Genomic DNA, 14,461 nt, shown 5'->3' on the forward strand with positions numbered 1-14,461 from the left:
AGCACTGGGTGTTGTATGGAAACCAATTTGAAAGAAAATTTCATATAAAAAAAAAAAAAAAAAAAAAAACAACAAAGGCCATTAAATCGTCCATATTTCCAAGCAAATATGTGTGGCTTCTTTCTTTCTGATAGTCTGTTTAGAGCAGCACTCTCTGATAGAACTTTCTGTAATGATGAAAATATACCATATCTGTGTTGTGCAGTACCGTAGCCCCTAACCCCTACACCTTTCAAGCTCTAGCAATGTGTCTAGTATGAGTGAGGAGCTGAATTTTAAATTTTATTTAATTTCAGCTAATTTCAGTTTTAAAAGCCAACGTGGTTACTGGCTGCTGTATTAGACAATGCAGTTTTAGGGAATAGTGTGGTTTTTAAGATTATGGATGCAGAGACAAGTGACGTTCCTTTCTCAGCTCTCCTAATGTTAGCATGACCTTGGACTGGTGATTTCACCCATGCTTCAGTTTCCTCATTTCTACCTACCACACAGAGTTGATGTGAGAATTAAACTTTTAAAATGTGAAAGCCCTCTGAATGGTGCCTGGCTCATCCTAAGTCCTTCGTGGGCACTCTGGCCATGGTGCTGTCCAGGGTCCCTTCCCCTAAGAGGAAAGTGAAGGTCGAGGGTAGATGCAAGCAGCATTATGTGGGAACCAGCTCTTCCCGGCCTGTGAGAGCGGACTGTGCACATCTCTTCCAAACTCTGCATTCATCAACATCACGTCGATAGCTTGGTATTGGCCATGGTGGGAATATTTATACCGGGGCAATTGGCTTAACTTTAAAAAAACACATTCATTTGTAGCGTTGTTAATCTATAAAAACGCGGTCCGCTACATACGAGTAGCAGAACGAATAGTTAAAAACGCCATTAAAGAAATCTTTCCTGGGGCACCTGGGTGGCTCCGTTGGTTAAGCATCAGACTTTGTTCGGCTCAGGTCGTGATCTCAGGGCTTGTGGGTTCAAGCCCCATGTCGGACTCCGTGCTGACAGCTCAGAGCCTGGAGTCTGCTTCAGATTCTCTGTCTCCCTCTCTCTCTCTGCCCCTCCCCTGCCCATGCTCTGTCTCTCTCTCTCTCAAAAATAGATAAACATTAAAAAAGAAAAAAAAAGAATGCAGGAGGGAATCAGCATAGTTGGGGCATGCAGCAGAGAGAAGAGGAACATATGTGAGGGCAGTCAGAGGTGCAAGCTCTTGAACTGAGGTGTGCACAGTGCTGATGATAACATCCAGTGCGTGAGGGTTAACAGCACCTCTGGAAGCTGCCTTGCCCGCTCCCTGCCCAGCACTACATACAAATCCCCCAATCTCACGTTGCCCAGGAGTACCTCATCAGTCTCAGAGAAGCACAACATGCAGCCTGACCACGGGCCACCACATGGGTTCAATAACTCAGAGTATGGCTATGCAACAGTTTATCTAGCCCTTTCTTACTCGTGGGCATTTTTATATATGTGTTCAAACACTTCTCTAGGAAGACATACAAGAGTGACATTGCTAGGTGTTAGGGAACTTAGAAAATATTAGTAGATACTGTTACACCATTTACATCTCTACCAATGATGGGAGAGCCATTCTTGACTCATATCCTTGCAAACGCTCCTTATTATCAATCCTTTTACTTTTTACTAATTTGGTTTGTAATATGGTATCTCATCTTAAAACCCTCCTCCCTGATTACTTTGAGACTAAGCATGTTTCACACTGTGAATTGCCCATTAATGTGCTCACCCCACCTTCCCATTGACTTGTTGGGCTTCTTACTGATTTGGAAGAGGTTTTTATATTGTGCCAACCTCTGTTATGTAAGTCACAAATAATTTCTCCCACGTGGTTGCTTGTTTTGGAAGCTGTGTTTATAGTCTCTTTTCATACAAACCTTTGTAATATGGATTAATCTTTTTTTTCATGGTTTTTGCACCTATACGTCAATATATACTGATTTATCTACTATGTCTATTTTTAATGTTTCACATTTATTCATTTAGCTCTTTAGTTCGTCTAGAACTTATTTTTGTGAATGGCATATTGTAGTGTGCTTTAGGGTTTTTTATTTTTCTTGTATCTCCTACCTCTGAATTCTTACTGAAGCTCTGAAGCTCTTTCCTTAAGTGTGCCTCAGTTCCCCAAATTATGGGCTCCCTCTTTTTCTAAGACCCCACTCCACATATGTCAAATACTGTAGTACAAGGTAGGAAGAATTTCATCCAATAAACTGGTGTAGATAAAATGCCAGAGGGAGGGAAAGAGTACTTTCAGCTGTGCAATTCAGGAAGTCTTCTTGAAGGAGGCGGCACTTAAATTGCTAGGGCAATGAGAGATTGTTTAGCTTGATTGGAATGTATATTATAGGAAAGGGTTGAAGCTAGATAAGGCAGGGCAGGCTATAATCAAGCAAGGGTCAGCAACCTACAGTCCATGGGTCAGATCCAGCTGCCACTTGTTTCTATATGGTGTGCAAGCTAAGAATGGTATTCTGTGTTTAAATGGTTGAGAAAAAAATCAAGAGAAGAATGCTATTTTATGTCACATGGAAATGATATGAGATTAAAATTTTTTAATGTTTATTTTTGAGAGAGAGAGACAGAGAGTCAGAGTGAGAGAGAGAGAGAGAGAGAGAGAGACAGACGGAGTAGGGGAGGGGCAGAGAGAGAGGGTAAACGCAGAATCTGAAGCAGCTCCGGGCTCTGAGCTGTCAGCACAGAGCCTGACGCGGGGCTCAAGCCCACAGACTGCAAAATCATGACCTGAGCTGAAGTCGGACACTTAACTGACTGAGCCACCCAGGCACCCGGAAATGATATGAAATTTAAATGTCAGTGTCCATAAAGTTTTGTTGGAACACAGCCATGCCCATTTGTTGGTGTATTGCCTGGGCCTGCTTTGTGCTATAGGAGCAGAACTGGGCAGCTGTGATGGGGACTGGATGGCCCATAATGCTGAAAATATTTACTCTCTGGCTTTTTATAGAAAAGGTTTCCTGCCTCCTGGTATAGAGACATGAATGCAGGTTGAGGAGTTTGACTCTTATGTGAGAGGCAATGAATTAGGAAGCTTTATGAGCAGTGCTATTTTTACGGAAGGGGATTATTGGGGGGGGGGAGTTTTGGGGGGGGGGGGGGGGGGGGGGAGATGCCATAGGGCTTGTGCAACCATCCACATAACAAATTACGGGGTTTCAACTCTGGAAGTGGGAAGAGAGGAGGTGGGGAATGTGACAGGTTCATTCATATTTAAGGCAACTTTGTTGAGAGTGCTCTGTGGGCTGGTGCCATTCTGAGGCTGAAAGACATGATGAAGGTAGATGTGTCTGGGCTTGGCAGTTCTTTGGATGTGGGGAATGAGCACCGTATCACCTTGCTAGGGGTGCCATTTCAAAGTACCCCGGACTGCGCAGCGTAAACAACAGAAGTGTATTATCTCACAGTTCTGGAGGCCAGAAGTCTGAGATCATGGTGAAGACAGGGTCATGTTCCCTCTGAAGGAGGTAGGGAAGGATCTGTTCCAGGTCTCTTTCCTAGATTCTGGTACATCCTTGGCTTGTGGCTGCATAACTCTGATCTCCGTGTGGCATCCTCCTTGCGTGGATGTCTCTGTCTGCAAATGTCTCCCTTTCATAAGGACACCAGCCATAATGGATTAGGGGTCCCCCTTACTCCAGCATGACTTCCTTTTAACTTAACCAATTATATTTGCAATGTCTGTATTTCAAAATAAGGTCACAATCTGCTGTCCTGGGGGTTAGGACTTCAACATGTGAATTTTAGGGGGGCGGGGTGCAACTCAACCTATAACAGCTACCAGAGCCTGATACAAAGTGCTGTTCAGAGAAATCCTTTTTCCACATTCTGCCTTTGCCCATAGCACAGAGGGAATGTCCACCTGACCTTCCTTTGTCCACTTCTGGTGCCTCCTGCTAAGCTCCTCTGTCAGCCCTTCTCCAGGAGAGTGAATTGTTCATTTGGTGGGTCAGAGCCTGGTCTTTTGGTTCATGTCCCTTGGTGGGCGGGGACACCGTGACCATACTGACAGGCATAGCTCCCCTTTGCCTGCCTAGCATTCCTGTTCTCTGTCCCCACAGGCAGCCAGCACACCCTCTTACTCCAGCTCCTTGCCTGTCTGGATTACCAAGAACGTCATTCCAGGGCTGCCATACACATCCAGCCACATCTTGGGTTCCCTGTAGGGTCACTTGAGTGGGCAGCCTAGGGTCTGCTTTCAGGGTGAGAATCACCCTTCAGACTTGGCCCAGCAGGATGGAACATGCAGATGATCAAGGTTTACAAAGATATAGGTGGTCAGTGGACACTGATACTCAGCACCATCAATGACAGGCTATCAAGAAGAAAAGACTTTTTTTTTTAAAACAAAGTTCACTTTATTACATTAATTTTACACAGTAAAAGAATATGAAATGCAGACTTGTCTAAATTCTCTTGCTGATTCTCTTGAAGACAATGTTATTCAGTGTCATGGTCTGAAAGTCAAAAAAAAAAAATCACAAAATGTTCATCTGATGTGGAGTTGCAAAAGGTAATTAAGGCTACAAAATCATCCCAAATATGCTAGCATGAGAAACAACCCGAAGTTTTCTATAGGACCAGAGGAAGGGTTGGCAGTCTTTTCTAAAATCCTTTGCCAGATCTTAGCCACTTCACTTCCTCATGTGGAGAGTTGTCCTGCCTTTTAGTGAATTCCTTTCTATATCAATGGCAGTTAGGGCAAGACCATCCAAATGGGTCCAGTCCAGTCCAATTTCTCAGTTTCATTGGGTGCCTGCTTACTACGTACCAAACACATGTTGAGGACCAAGAGCACATGTGCATGGAAACACACGTAAGCACGTAGCCTGGAACATAGTAGGTATTGCAAAATTTTCCTCCCAAAGAGCTATGAAGCATATAAAAGCATTGGACCATTGGATTAACCAGTTTTTGAATTTTTGGGGGACGTTCCTTTCTCCCACACGACCCCACCACCACTGCCCCCCACTGGTTCTCTTGAACAGGTCTGTGACAATGACACAGGGTAATGTCATCAGGGTTACAGAGGAGCCCCTTAGCTTCAGCAGCAATGGAATAGAATGGAAAGAACTAGGTTTGAACCATGGTTCTATAGCTCATTAGCTGGGTGACCTTGGACAGGTCAGCCTGTCTATTAAGTCCCTCAGCCTGCCTCCCTCGTGGCAGAGGGAAAGATTAGGGGAGCTATCAAATGCATATCAAAGTACAAAAAAAGCCTATCAAAGGACTTTGGCCAGAACTGAGTCTAGGCTCATCTCCCTTCCTCCTTCTGGCACCTTCCTGATGTGCTGTGAATGTGTCCAATAGGGGTGGGACCACATGTTTCCTGGCTGACTCTCACACCCTCCCTAGTTGAGGGATTTTTCCCACTTGAACAGGGGTGCAACAGACTCCCTGGGTAGTGTTCTGCCTTCTGTTACTCCCCAAAGCAAAGAAGAGCCATGGGAATATAACTGCAGGAGAAACACTGTACTATTCACCCCCAAATCAGCGATAGGACATGGTTGACAGTCAGGCACCAAGGAGGATTGCACAACTGGTGTGTGCCACTCTGATAAGCTGCCACAAAGCTGCTATGAATATGATTCTCCTCGTAAATGCCTGTGAGCAAGTCTTGTGGCCACATCCCAGTGGAGACTGAGAAAGGTGGGCCACGCACGAACAGTGGCTCGTCCTACCAAGCACCTCTTGTTCCCCCATCCCATTTGGGTGTGGGTGGAAGAAAGAAGACAGCAATGAGGAGAGAAGGAAGAGCGGGAGGTTGACCCCGACCTGGAAAGTGGGGACGGAAGGGCAGACTGAAGGAACTCAAGAGAGGTGGAGAAGCACCAGCTGGGGCCCACCTCCAACACATGGGGGGTCTTGGGTGAATTAAAAAAGGACGCCTCTTCCTCAAGATACTATACTTCTATCTGCTGGGAAACTATCCAAATACACTGCATTAGTTTTGTCAGAATAAGACGGTTAACTGACATGCACTTCAAGATGGTAATAAGAATACAAGTCTACACCATCTATAATGGGAGTGGCTCCCTGTAGGGTTGTGCAGGGTACAGCTGTGGAGGACGGCCCTGTGTGACAGGCCCCAATCAGAGGAACCCTAGTTCTGCCATTCCCTGGCTATGTGTTGCCTCAGTTTCCCCACTTAGAAAACTTAGGGTTGTTGGGTAAGATAGAATGTGTGTAAAGTGCCGAGCATAACGGGTCCTCAGTAAGTGGTAGCAGAGACTGACAACAGGAAAGGTGATAGAGCTCCTCCCCACTCTACCTCTCCCCTCCCCTCAAGCACTGGGAACCATAAGCTCAGAGGGCCAACTTACGTTGGTGATTGTGTCGCCATTGAGTTCAGTCACAGACTTGATGCCTTTGAAAGTTGTCACCAGCTTATTGTCACCTTCCATCTGAACCACTGCCTGCAGGAGACAGAAGAGATGACCTGTGAGGAACGTCTCGCTAATGAGGCTGGCTCCTCCCCTGCAAGGGTCTCTGCTTAGGCAACCTCAGCCTAGCATACCCCCTTGTTCTCCAGCTCTAAAGATGGGAGGTTCATTTAAAAGCTAAAGAAGGGGAGCCTGGGTGGCTCAGTTGGTTAAGCCTCAGGTCATGATCTCACATGGGTTCAAGCTCTGCATTGGGCTCTGTGCTGACAGCTTGCAGAGCCTGGAGCCTGCTTCAGATTCTGTGTCTCTGTCTCTCTCTCTCTCTGCCCCTCCCCTGCTCACACTCTGTCTCTTTCTGTCTCTCAAAAATAAATAAAAATTAGAAAAAAATTTAAAACCTAAAGAAAATGTCAGGGCTCCTTTTGTCAAACTTTTATTTTTTTAAATTTTTTAAAATGTTTTTAATTTTATTTTTGAGAGAGACAGAGACAGATTGCGAGCTGAGGAGGGGGCAGAGAGAGGGGGAGACACAGAATCCGAAGCAGGCTCCAGGCTCTGAGCTGTCAGCACAGAGCCCGACGTGGGGCTCGAACCCACGAACCGTGAGATCATGACCTGAGCTGAAGTCGGCCTCTTAACCGAAGGAGCCATCCAGGGGCCCCAAAAACTTTTAATTTATGATATGTGAACTAGAAATGAGCATAGGACACCGAAGTGGTGTCGACTACAAGCACTAAAATAAAATCAGTAAAATCTTAATTGTCCAAGCTGATGGAAAGAGGTAGTAGCAAAATTCCAACTACTGGCCAGTTGGGAAAACACATATTTAGCTTTGGTATGTATTCCTTCTGGCACGTTTATGTTTTCTATTGTGGTCTCTGTTTCAAGCCTTATCCGTCCAGGAAGAAGCAACAGAAACCCAGCAAGTAACAGAACACCCTGGCCAAAGTTAGAAATTTGCCTCCAGGATGGACAATTGGAAAAAGACCCTGTGGGGGCGCCTGGGTGGCTCAGTCGGTTAAGCGGCCGACTTCAGCTCAGATCATGATTTCGCTGTCCGTGAGTTCGAGCCCCGCGTCGGGCTTTGTGCTGATAGCTCAGAGCCTGGAGCTTGTTTCAGATTCTGTGTCTCCCTCTCTCTGACCCTCCCCCGTTTGTGCTCTGTTTCTCTCTGTCTCAAAAATAAATAAACGTTAAAAAAAGAAAGAAAGAAAGAAAAAGACACTGTGGTAAAACCCATAAGGGCTTGCCCCTTACTATGGGCCTCTCAAGACAATTTCCTGTTACAGATTTCCTGAGCTGTGATGTTATATCTGGAGAAGCGGAAATAAGAGGCCATCAGAAGAGGTAAAAAGGCCAGCATGCTGAGGCCGATGCATAAAGTTGTCTGGAGGGGAAGGGTGAAGATGGCTGCTCTGTGGCGTTGGTTGTGCTGGGGTGTGTGGACTTTCCCAGGGAGGAAGAGAGGTCTCTAGTGAGGAGCCTCCTGCCCCCTGGATTTCTCTGCCATCTCCTTCTGACCCATAGTCTACACCCAGGGTACTGCACACCCTGAGCCACAGCCCAGTGGAATGATGGTGCCCTGCCCACTGCCTTCAGTCAGGGAAGGGTGTCTGTGCCCATTTTACAGATGAGGTAGCTGAGGCCAGGGGCTCGGACTCAGTCTGAGGGCCTGCCTGGGGTCTTGGTATTCTGGTATTCTTGATATTGCCAGCCCCTCCTCCAGGAAGTCTCTCCCCATGACCAAGCAGCTCTAGGCTCAGCAAGGCCAGTTTCCTTTGGGCTCAGGGATGACATCACAGCTCTGCTTAGGGTTTTTTTGCTGACTCCTGCTTGTCTGGGCCTGGGAGAACTTGTGACTGGTCCCCCCATATCCTCCACATGGGAGAGCTCGGGTTCTTGGGTCAGAGCACCCACACAGTCACAGGAAAACAGGAAGGGTTTCCTTAGAGCTTCTTCCCTAGAGCTGTCTTGTCTTTCTGCCTCCCAGCCCAGAAGTGGGTTCAGAGATAAGGTATCCATGGTGGGGACTGTGAGGTGAGAGCCTGGTGGGATGAAGCTCTGCGGCCAGGTTCCAAGGAAAGTTCCAGAACCAGAGGGTGGCTCGAGGGGGCACCTCCTACCTTGACCTTCTCCCCAGTCATGGTCTCCAGCTCACACTCCTCCCCCAAAGTGAACTCATTTTGGATCACTTTGGACCCCGTGGTGATGGTGAGCTTGAAGTGCTTCCCGTTCTGCACGATCTCCGACACCCCCTTGATGTCCTTTCCCTTCTGGATGAGTTCGTCAGGCAGACCTGGTGGAAACCATGTGAGGTTCAGAGATGAGCAGAGGTGGGGATTGCCAGGTGACGGTCACAGAGAAACTTTGTGGCGCGGGGCAGGGAGGGAGGCGCCGTGCCCCCCAGAGACCACAGGCACGAACCAAGTCCTGTGAGCAACATGGGCTGACCTCTGAAGGGAAAGGTTGGTGGCCTGCCTCGGTCTGACCTGGCGGTCTGCTGTTTTGCCAGGAGGGTTGTAAAGAGGACACTCCTGGGTCCCGCAGAACCTGTCCTCTGGTGAGCACCCCGGTTCTCGCTTTCCCTCCTCTCTCGCTCTCCCTCCTCATGCCAGACTTTGCTCTCTGAGTGTCAGCGTGCCATTCTCCACACCCAGACTGACCACACGGTTCGTTTCCTGAGCCAGGTCCCTACTGAGAGTGAGAGGAGCAGCTACGAATAAGGTGCCGGGGCAACACTCACAAGCTGGGGTTGTGTCCACAAAGCCTCCTTCCCCTACCCCTGCCTCAGCCTCTGCTGCCGAGGCTCTTGAGGAAGGCACGGTGGGAGTCCCTCCCCCTGGGACAGAGCTTCACAAATTTCAGGCCATATCTATACTGTTAAACAAATTGAGGTCCACGTGCAGTGTCAGTGGGGGTGGAGTGTCCTATGGCCCAGGTAAAGGATTCGAAATAGAGATGATATGACACCCTATAGGAGAAGAGCCTAGCCCTTGCCTATCCCTGACGGTCCTCCTCTCCTGCCTTCTGTCTTCCCCACCCTGTCCCTCCTGGGCACCCTTCTTTGGCACATCGACCCTTTATTCAGAGGGTTCCTGCTACCTGGAGCACATTCCCCTCTCCCTGTCCCCTAGGGGACATTCGCTCCTCTTCCAAGGCCCAGCCTAGGCTCACCTTCACCACCACCAAGCCTTCCATCCATGCCCTCCCGCGAGCACCTCATCCTCCTGCACATGACTCTGGGAGTCACAGGGGATTAGAGTTGGGTCTCTGGAACCAGCCTCTACTTCAAATCCCAAGGCAGACACTCCTGCCTGTGTGAACTTGGTCAGGATCACTTAACCTTCTCAGGCCTCAGTTGTCTTGACTGTGAAATGGGAAAAATACTAGTACCCAACTTAGAGATTTGTGGTGAGGATTTATTACATGTGAAGGACCTAGCACAGTGCCTGGCAGTGAGTCAGTGCTCAGTACACATCAGGGGATACTTTGTTGCATCTATCTCGTCTCTTTGTCTGTCTGTAAACTGTGACTTGGAAATGTGGCTCATTGTTATCTGTCTCCCTGGTATCCATCCAACACGGCATATGATTGGAGTTGAATCAATGTTAGAAGAATGAATGAATGAATGAATGAGTAGGCTCACACAGTGAGGTACCAGCAGAGATTGCTTCGATCCAGATCAGCCCCTAGCTCGGTGCTTTCCACTTGCCTATGAAGTAGCCTCGTCCAGTGAGTGATACTAGCACAAGCCGCAAATATCTGCAAAGGATGCACCACATGGCCTCTGGCCTGTGCAGAGCCTGAAACTTTCCTCCCATCCCAACATCGAGACTCTGATTCACTACCCCTGGCAGGGCCAGACCCTCATCGCCATGACCCCCGCCTTGGCGTCCAGCCCAGCACTTACCGACTGCCTTCATGAAGGCCTCAAAGTTTTCCTGGCTCTGTAGTTGGTACTTGCCGGAGAAGTTCATGGTGGCAATGAGGCTCCCTCCACAGCTGATCTGCAGCTCTGTGTGCTGCGATGTCCAGTGTGGGCTGATTTATAGGGGGCTCCTTCCGCTTCGAATGTTGGCCATAGGTCAGCAGCTGTCGACTCCTTTATGGCCAGGTTCAAACATTAACTGCTAGGAGCAATGGTCAACGATAAAAAAACCAGGATGGGCACAGCAGTGGTTTGCTCTAATTCAGCAAACATTAGTGGAGGTCAGTCAAGTGCAAAGCCCTAAGTCCCTGCGACATTAATGTGCTAATCCTCCATGAAATGTAAATTTGTGTGTATATGTATGCTTACATATATGTACACACATATATGTTCCTGCATGAACAGGTATGTGTGCATATGTATGTAAGTGTGTGCATATACATACGTGTGTGTTGAGATGTAGATACACAGAAAAATACCAAAGAACCCCTTTAAACTCAAAACTTCACCTTATTGGGCATCTGGGTGGCTCAGTCATTAAGCATCTGACTTTGGTTCAGGTCACGATCTCAGGGTTTGTGAGCTTGAGTCTCACCTCTGGCCTCACTTCTCTTGGTCCCTCTCTCCGCCCTCACTCACTTGTGCCCCCTCTCTCTCTAATAATAATAATAAAAAAGGAACAAAAAACCTTCATCTTATTTACATAACCTTATGATCTCTTCCATTTTTATCATTACGCAAACTTAATTTTTACAAAGTTGTCATAAGCCCCTAGAGCTATTTTGTATTCTGGTAATCCTCTTGATAATTGTAAGCTCTGCACAGTCCACGTCAGTCTTCGTTTAAAGATGTCAAAGTACTGGGGCGCCTGGGTGGCTCAGTCGGTTAAGCGGCCGACTTCAGCTCAGGTCATGATCTCGCGATCCGTGAGTTTGAGCCCCGCGTCGGGCTCTGTGCTGACAGCTCAGAGCCTGGAGCCTGTTTCGGATTCTGTGTCTCCCTCTCTCTGACCCTCCCCCGTTCATGCTCTGTCTCTCTCTGTCTCAAAAATAAATAAATGTTTAAAAAAAAAAAAAAGATGTCAAAGTACTACGTACTGAAGGGCAGATGGGAACCATTGAAATGGGGTGTATGGAAATTGAGATGCACTTTATTAGGCAGAGACGAGGTAGGAGAAAGAAAGCAGGTAGTACATGCTGGGCTGTACATATTGACAGCTGAAGGTGTCAGGGGCGCCCATGCCTGGGTTTGCTTTCCCGATGAGGCTCTGCCCATCCTCACCTCCACCTGTTCACCTCCTCTATAAACCATCTGGGTTCCTGGAACACTTCACAAATACCTATCATCCAAATCCTACTGGGATTATTTCTCTATGTATTCTTTTTCATTTCTTCCTTGGTATTCCCAATACCCGGCACATAGCAATTGTCCAATTCATGATGAGTCAGCAAATAAAAACCATCAAAGGATAATGAGGCCATGGATCTTCTTGCTAAAGGAAAATAAGAAACATGGAGTAGTCGGGTTGGCCCATTATCCCCTCAAATCACTGAAACCCTGGGGCTGGGCAGCCAGGATCAGGGTGTGTGTGTATGTGTGTGTGTGTGTGTGTGTGTGTGTGTGTCTGTCTGTCTGTCTAACCGGGCTTGTATGCCTAGATGAATCTCCAGTGTGAGAGGAGGTGAACAGGGCTGGCAACATGTGACCCCAGACCCCAGGGCCAGTCACTGTCTTCCCATCCCTGCCCATTCTTTCTCCTTCTCCTGCACCAGGAGAGATCTGCTCTGCCATTCCAGCCTGCACCAGGGAGATCACAGCCAGAGTCCTCTGTTTCCTGGAAGTGCTCTCCCCTGCCAGGAGATCCTGTCTGTTCTCATCTGCAGCACGATCCCCAGGAAGCCTACATGCTCACTTACCCACCTGCCAACTCTGGGCTCCTGGGGGTCTGCTCTGGAGACCCAGCAGCCCTCAGGTTCTGGTTGTAGATGAGTCAGGGCATAGGTGAGTGGATGAAGGTTCGTGCCAAGGACGCAGGAAGACAAACCTAAGGAGGAGCACGGCACTCATGTAAGTGCGTCAGCCCTCAGTAGAGGCGTCTCTGTTATTTCCAACTCCCTCACCCATCCTCTCCCAAACCTCCAGAATCTGAGACATGGTGATCCGGCAAAGTACCTGAGAAGTCCTCTCATCCACCCATGTGCTCAATGTCAAAGTCCTCCTCCCTTCTGTGGAGAGATCACTCCCTTCTGAGCGGCATGTGCAGAGGGCACTGGTTGCCTGCCATCATGTGGATCCTAAGACCAGTCACCCTTTCCCTCCAGCGCAGAGAGGTGCTCAACTCTGCCCTCTCTGCTCGGCCCTCCTCCTCTAACAGTGCCCAGGACACAAAGTGCTTTCCAGGCCACAGGTCAGGATGGTCCCTGGCGAACACTAAGCAGGCGTGTATGTCCAGAACTCACAGGCATTTTTAGCTACCTCAAATGCCCTTGCACCTAGCTGGCAGTGAGAGAGTGGCTCACAGGATGACAGGCACATCCTCTCATCTTGTTCTGAACCTTGATTATGTACCTTTATATATGTCTGATTGTATTGAGGGTGCCCATAGTAGACCCTAATCTCCTCCGTGTGGGACAATGATTTTTTATTTTATATATGTATATGTAAGGAAATCAAAAATCCAGGGTCTTAAGAATTAGCATCAGAATTCCTCTCTGATATGAACTGTGTGTGTGTGTGTGTGTGTGTGTGTGTGTGTGTATGAATGGCTAAAGAAGCTGCTTGGGAGAGAGTGAGTGAAACCTACGGTCTGTGGTCAACCAGGGCTAAGGTAGTGATGGGGAAGGACTTCTGGGTTGTGCAGGACCCAGTGAGAGGCTTGGTTGTGTCTTCTTTCTCCACCTGGACATCAGGGAAAGGAAAGAACAGTGCAGCAGGCAAAAAGGAGGGGGAACCACTGAGTGGGTATGGGGTGATGGGTCACAAAGACACCCCCAGTGACAATGAGGCACTAAGGGCTTCCAGGAAAGCCATTGTTGAATTTGAAGCTGCTCATTGGCCACAAAGTGAATCTTTATCCATTTTTTTTAATTCTCTCCCCAGCTATCTCAAATGCTTCAGTAAATTATAATTCATAAATCAATACATGTGCAAATAGAAAATGATGAAGGGCTGAGCTTCATTTCCAGATTGATGTCCTAGAGTTGAAACAGTATAGAACTTCCTCAACTTACGATGGTGTCACATCCCAACAAACCCATTGTGAGCTAAAAATGTGTCTAATCCACCTGACCTACTGAACATCGTAGCTTAGCCCAGCCCACCTTACATGTACTCAGGATACTTACATTAGCCTACAGCTGGGCAAAATCATCTAACACAAAGCCTATTATATAATATAGTATTGAATATCTCATGTATTTTATTGACTACTGTACTGAAAGTGAAAAACAGAAAAGTTTGCCTGGGTACAGAATGGCTGTTAGTGTATGGATTGTTTTACTCTTGCGATCCCATGGCTGATGGAGCCAAGGCTATTTGTTGCAGCCCAGCATCACAAGAGACGATCGTACTGCATATCACCAGCCTGGGAAAGCATCAAAAGTCACAAAGTACGGGTTCTATTGAATGAGTATCACTTTCACACCATCGTAAACTCAAAAACTCCCAAGATGAACATAGGTCAGGGACTGTCTGTATCAGAGAGTAGAGTGTCTATGGGAGTACAGTCCCTCCAAGGATCCCCAGAAATCTTAGCGAGGGGTTTGGGGGAAATTAATCTAATTTTATCCAAATCCCAGAGTGCCATGTGGTCTGAGATGGCATCTGGGTGACGTAGGCTAATAGCAACTGGCTAACAGCTAGTGTGTGTCTGTCTAATGGCCATAGTGACTGAGTGCTGGACTAAATTCAAGTCATGCTTGAGACCCCACCCACCCCACCTCACCTGCCACCTACCCAAAGAACTTTTCAAACACTTATCAAGGAGTAAATCAGTAAAAATTTGCACCAGTGGGGAGCATAGGAGCTCTGTAGTCTAAAGCCAATGAAATAACCACTAAGAAAATGGCAATGATGAGACCATTTAAACCCCCATCCCCCAGCCATTAAGTGTTCCATCTGGGAGGAT

At 47.6% G+C, this 14,461-nt stretch overlaps 1 protein-coding gene across 1 annotated transcript; it reads right to left on the minus strand.

Moving 5' to 3' along the window:
* Positions 1-4,396: 4,396 nt before the first annotated feature.
* On the minus strand, positions 4,397-10,422 carry FABP1 (fatty acid binding protein 1). Its single transcript, XM_049651870.1, has 4 exons — positions 10,318-10,422; positions 8,531-8,703; positions 6,348-6,440; positions 4,397-4,481 (listed from the first exon to the last, which is right to left on the minus strand). The coding sequence occupies exons 1-4, from the start codon at positions 10,382-10,384 to the stop codon at positions 4,431-4,433; spliced, it is 384 nt and encodes a 127-aa protein (XP_049507827.1). The 5' UTR covers positions 10,385-10,422; the 3' UTR covers positions 4,397-4,430.
* Between the last annotated feature and the right edge of the window lie 4,039 nt (positions 10,423-14,461).

This window comes from Panthera uncia (assembly GCF_023721935.1).
Source record: "Panthera uncia isolate 11264 chromosome A3 unlocalized genomic scaffold, Puncia_PCG_1.0 HiC_scaffold_12, whole genome shotgun sequence".
Taxonomy (NCBI): Eukaryota; Metazoa; Chordata; class Mammalia; order Carnivora; family Felidae; genus Panthera; species Panthera uncia.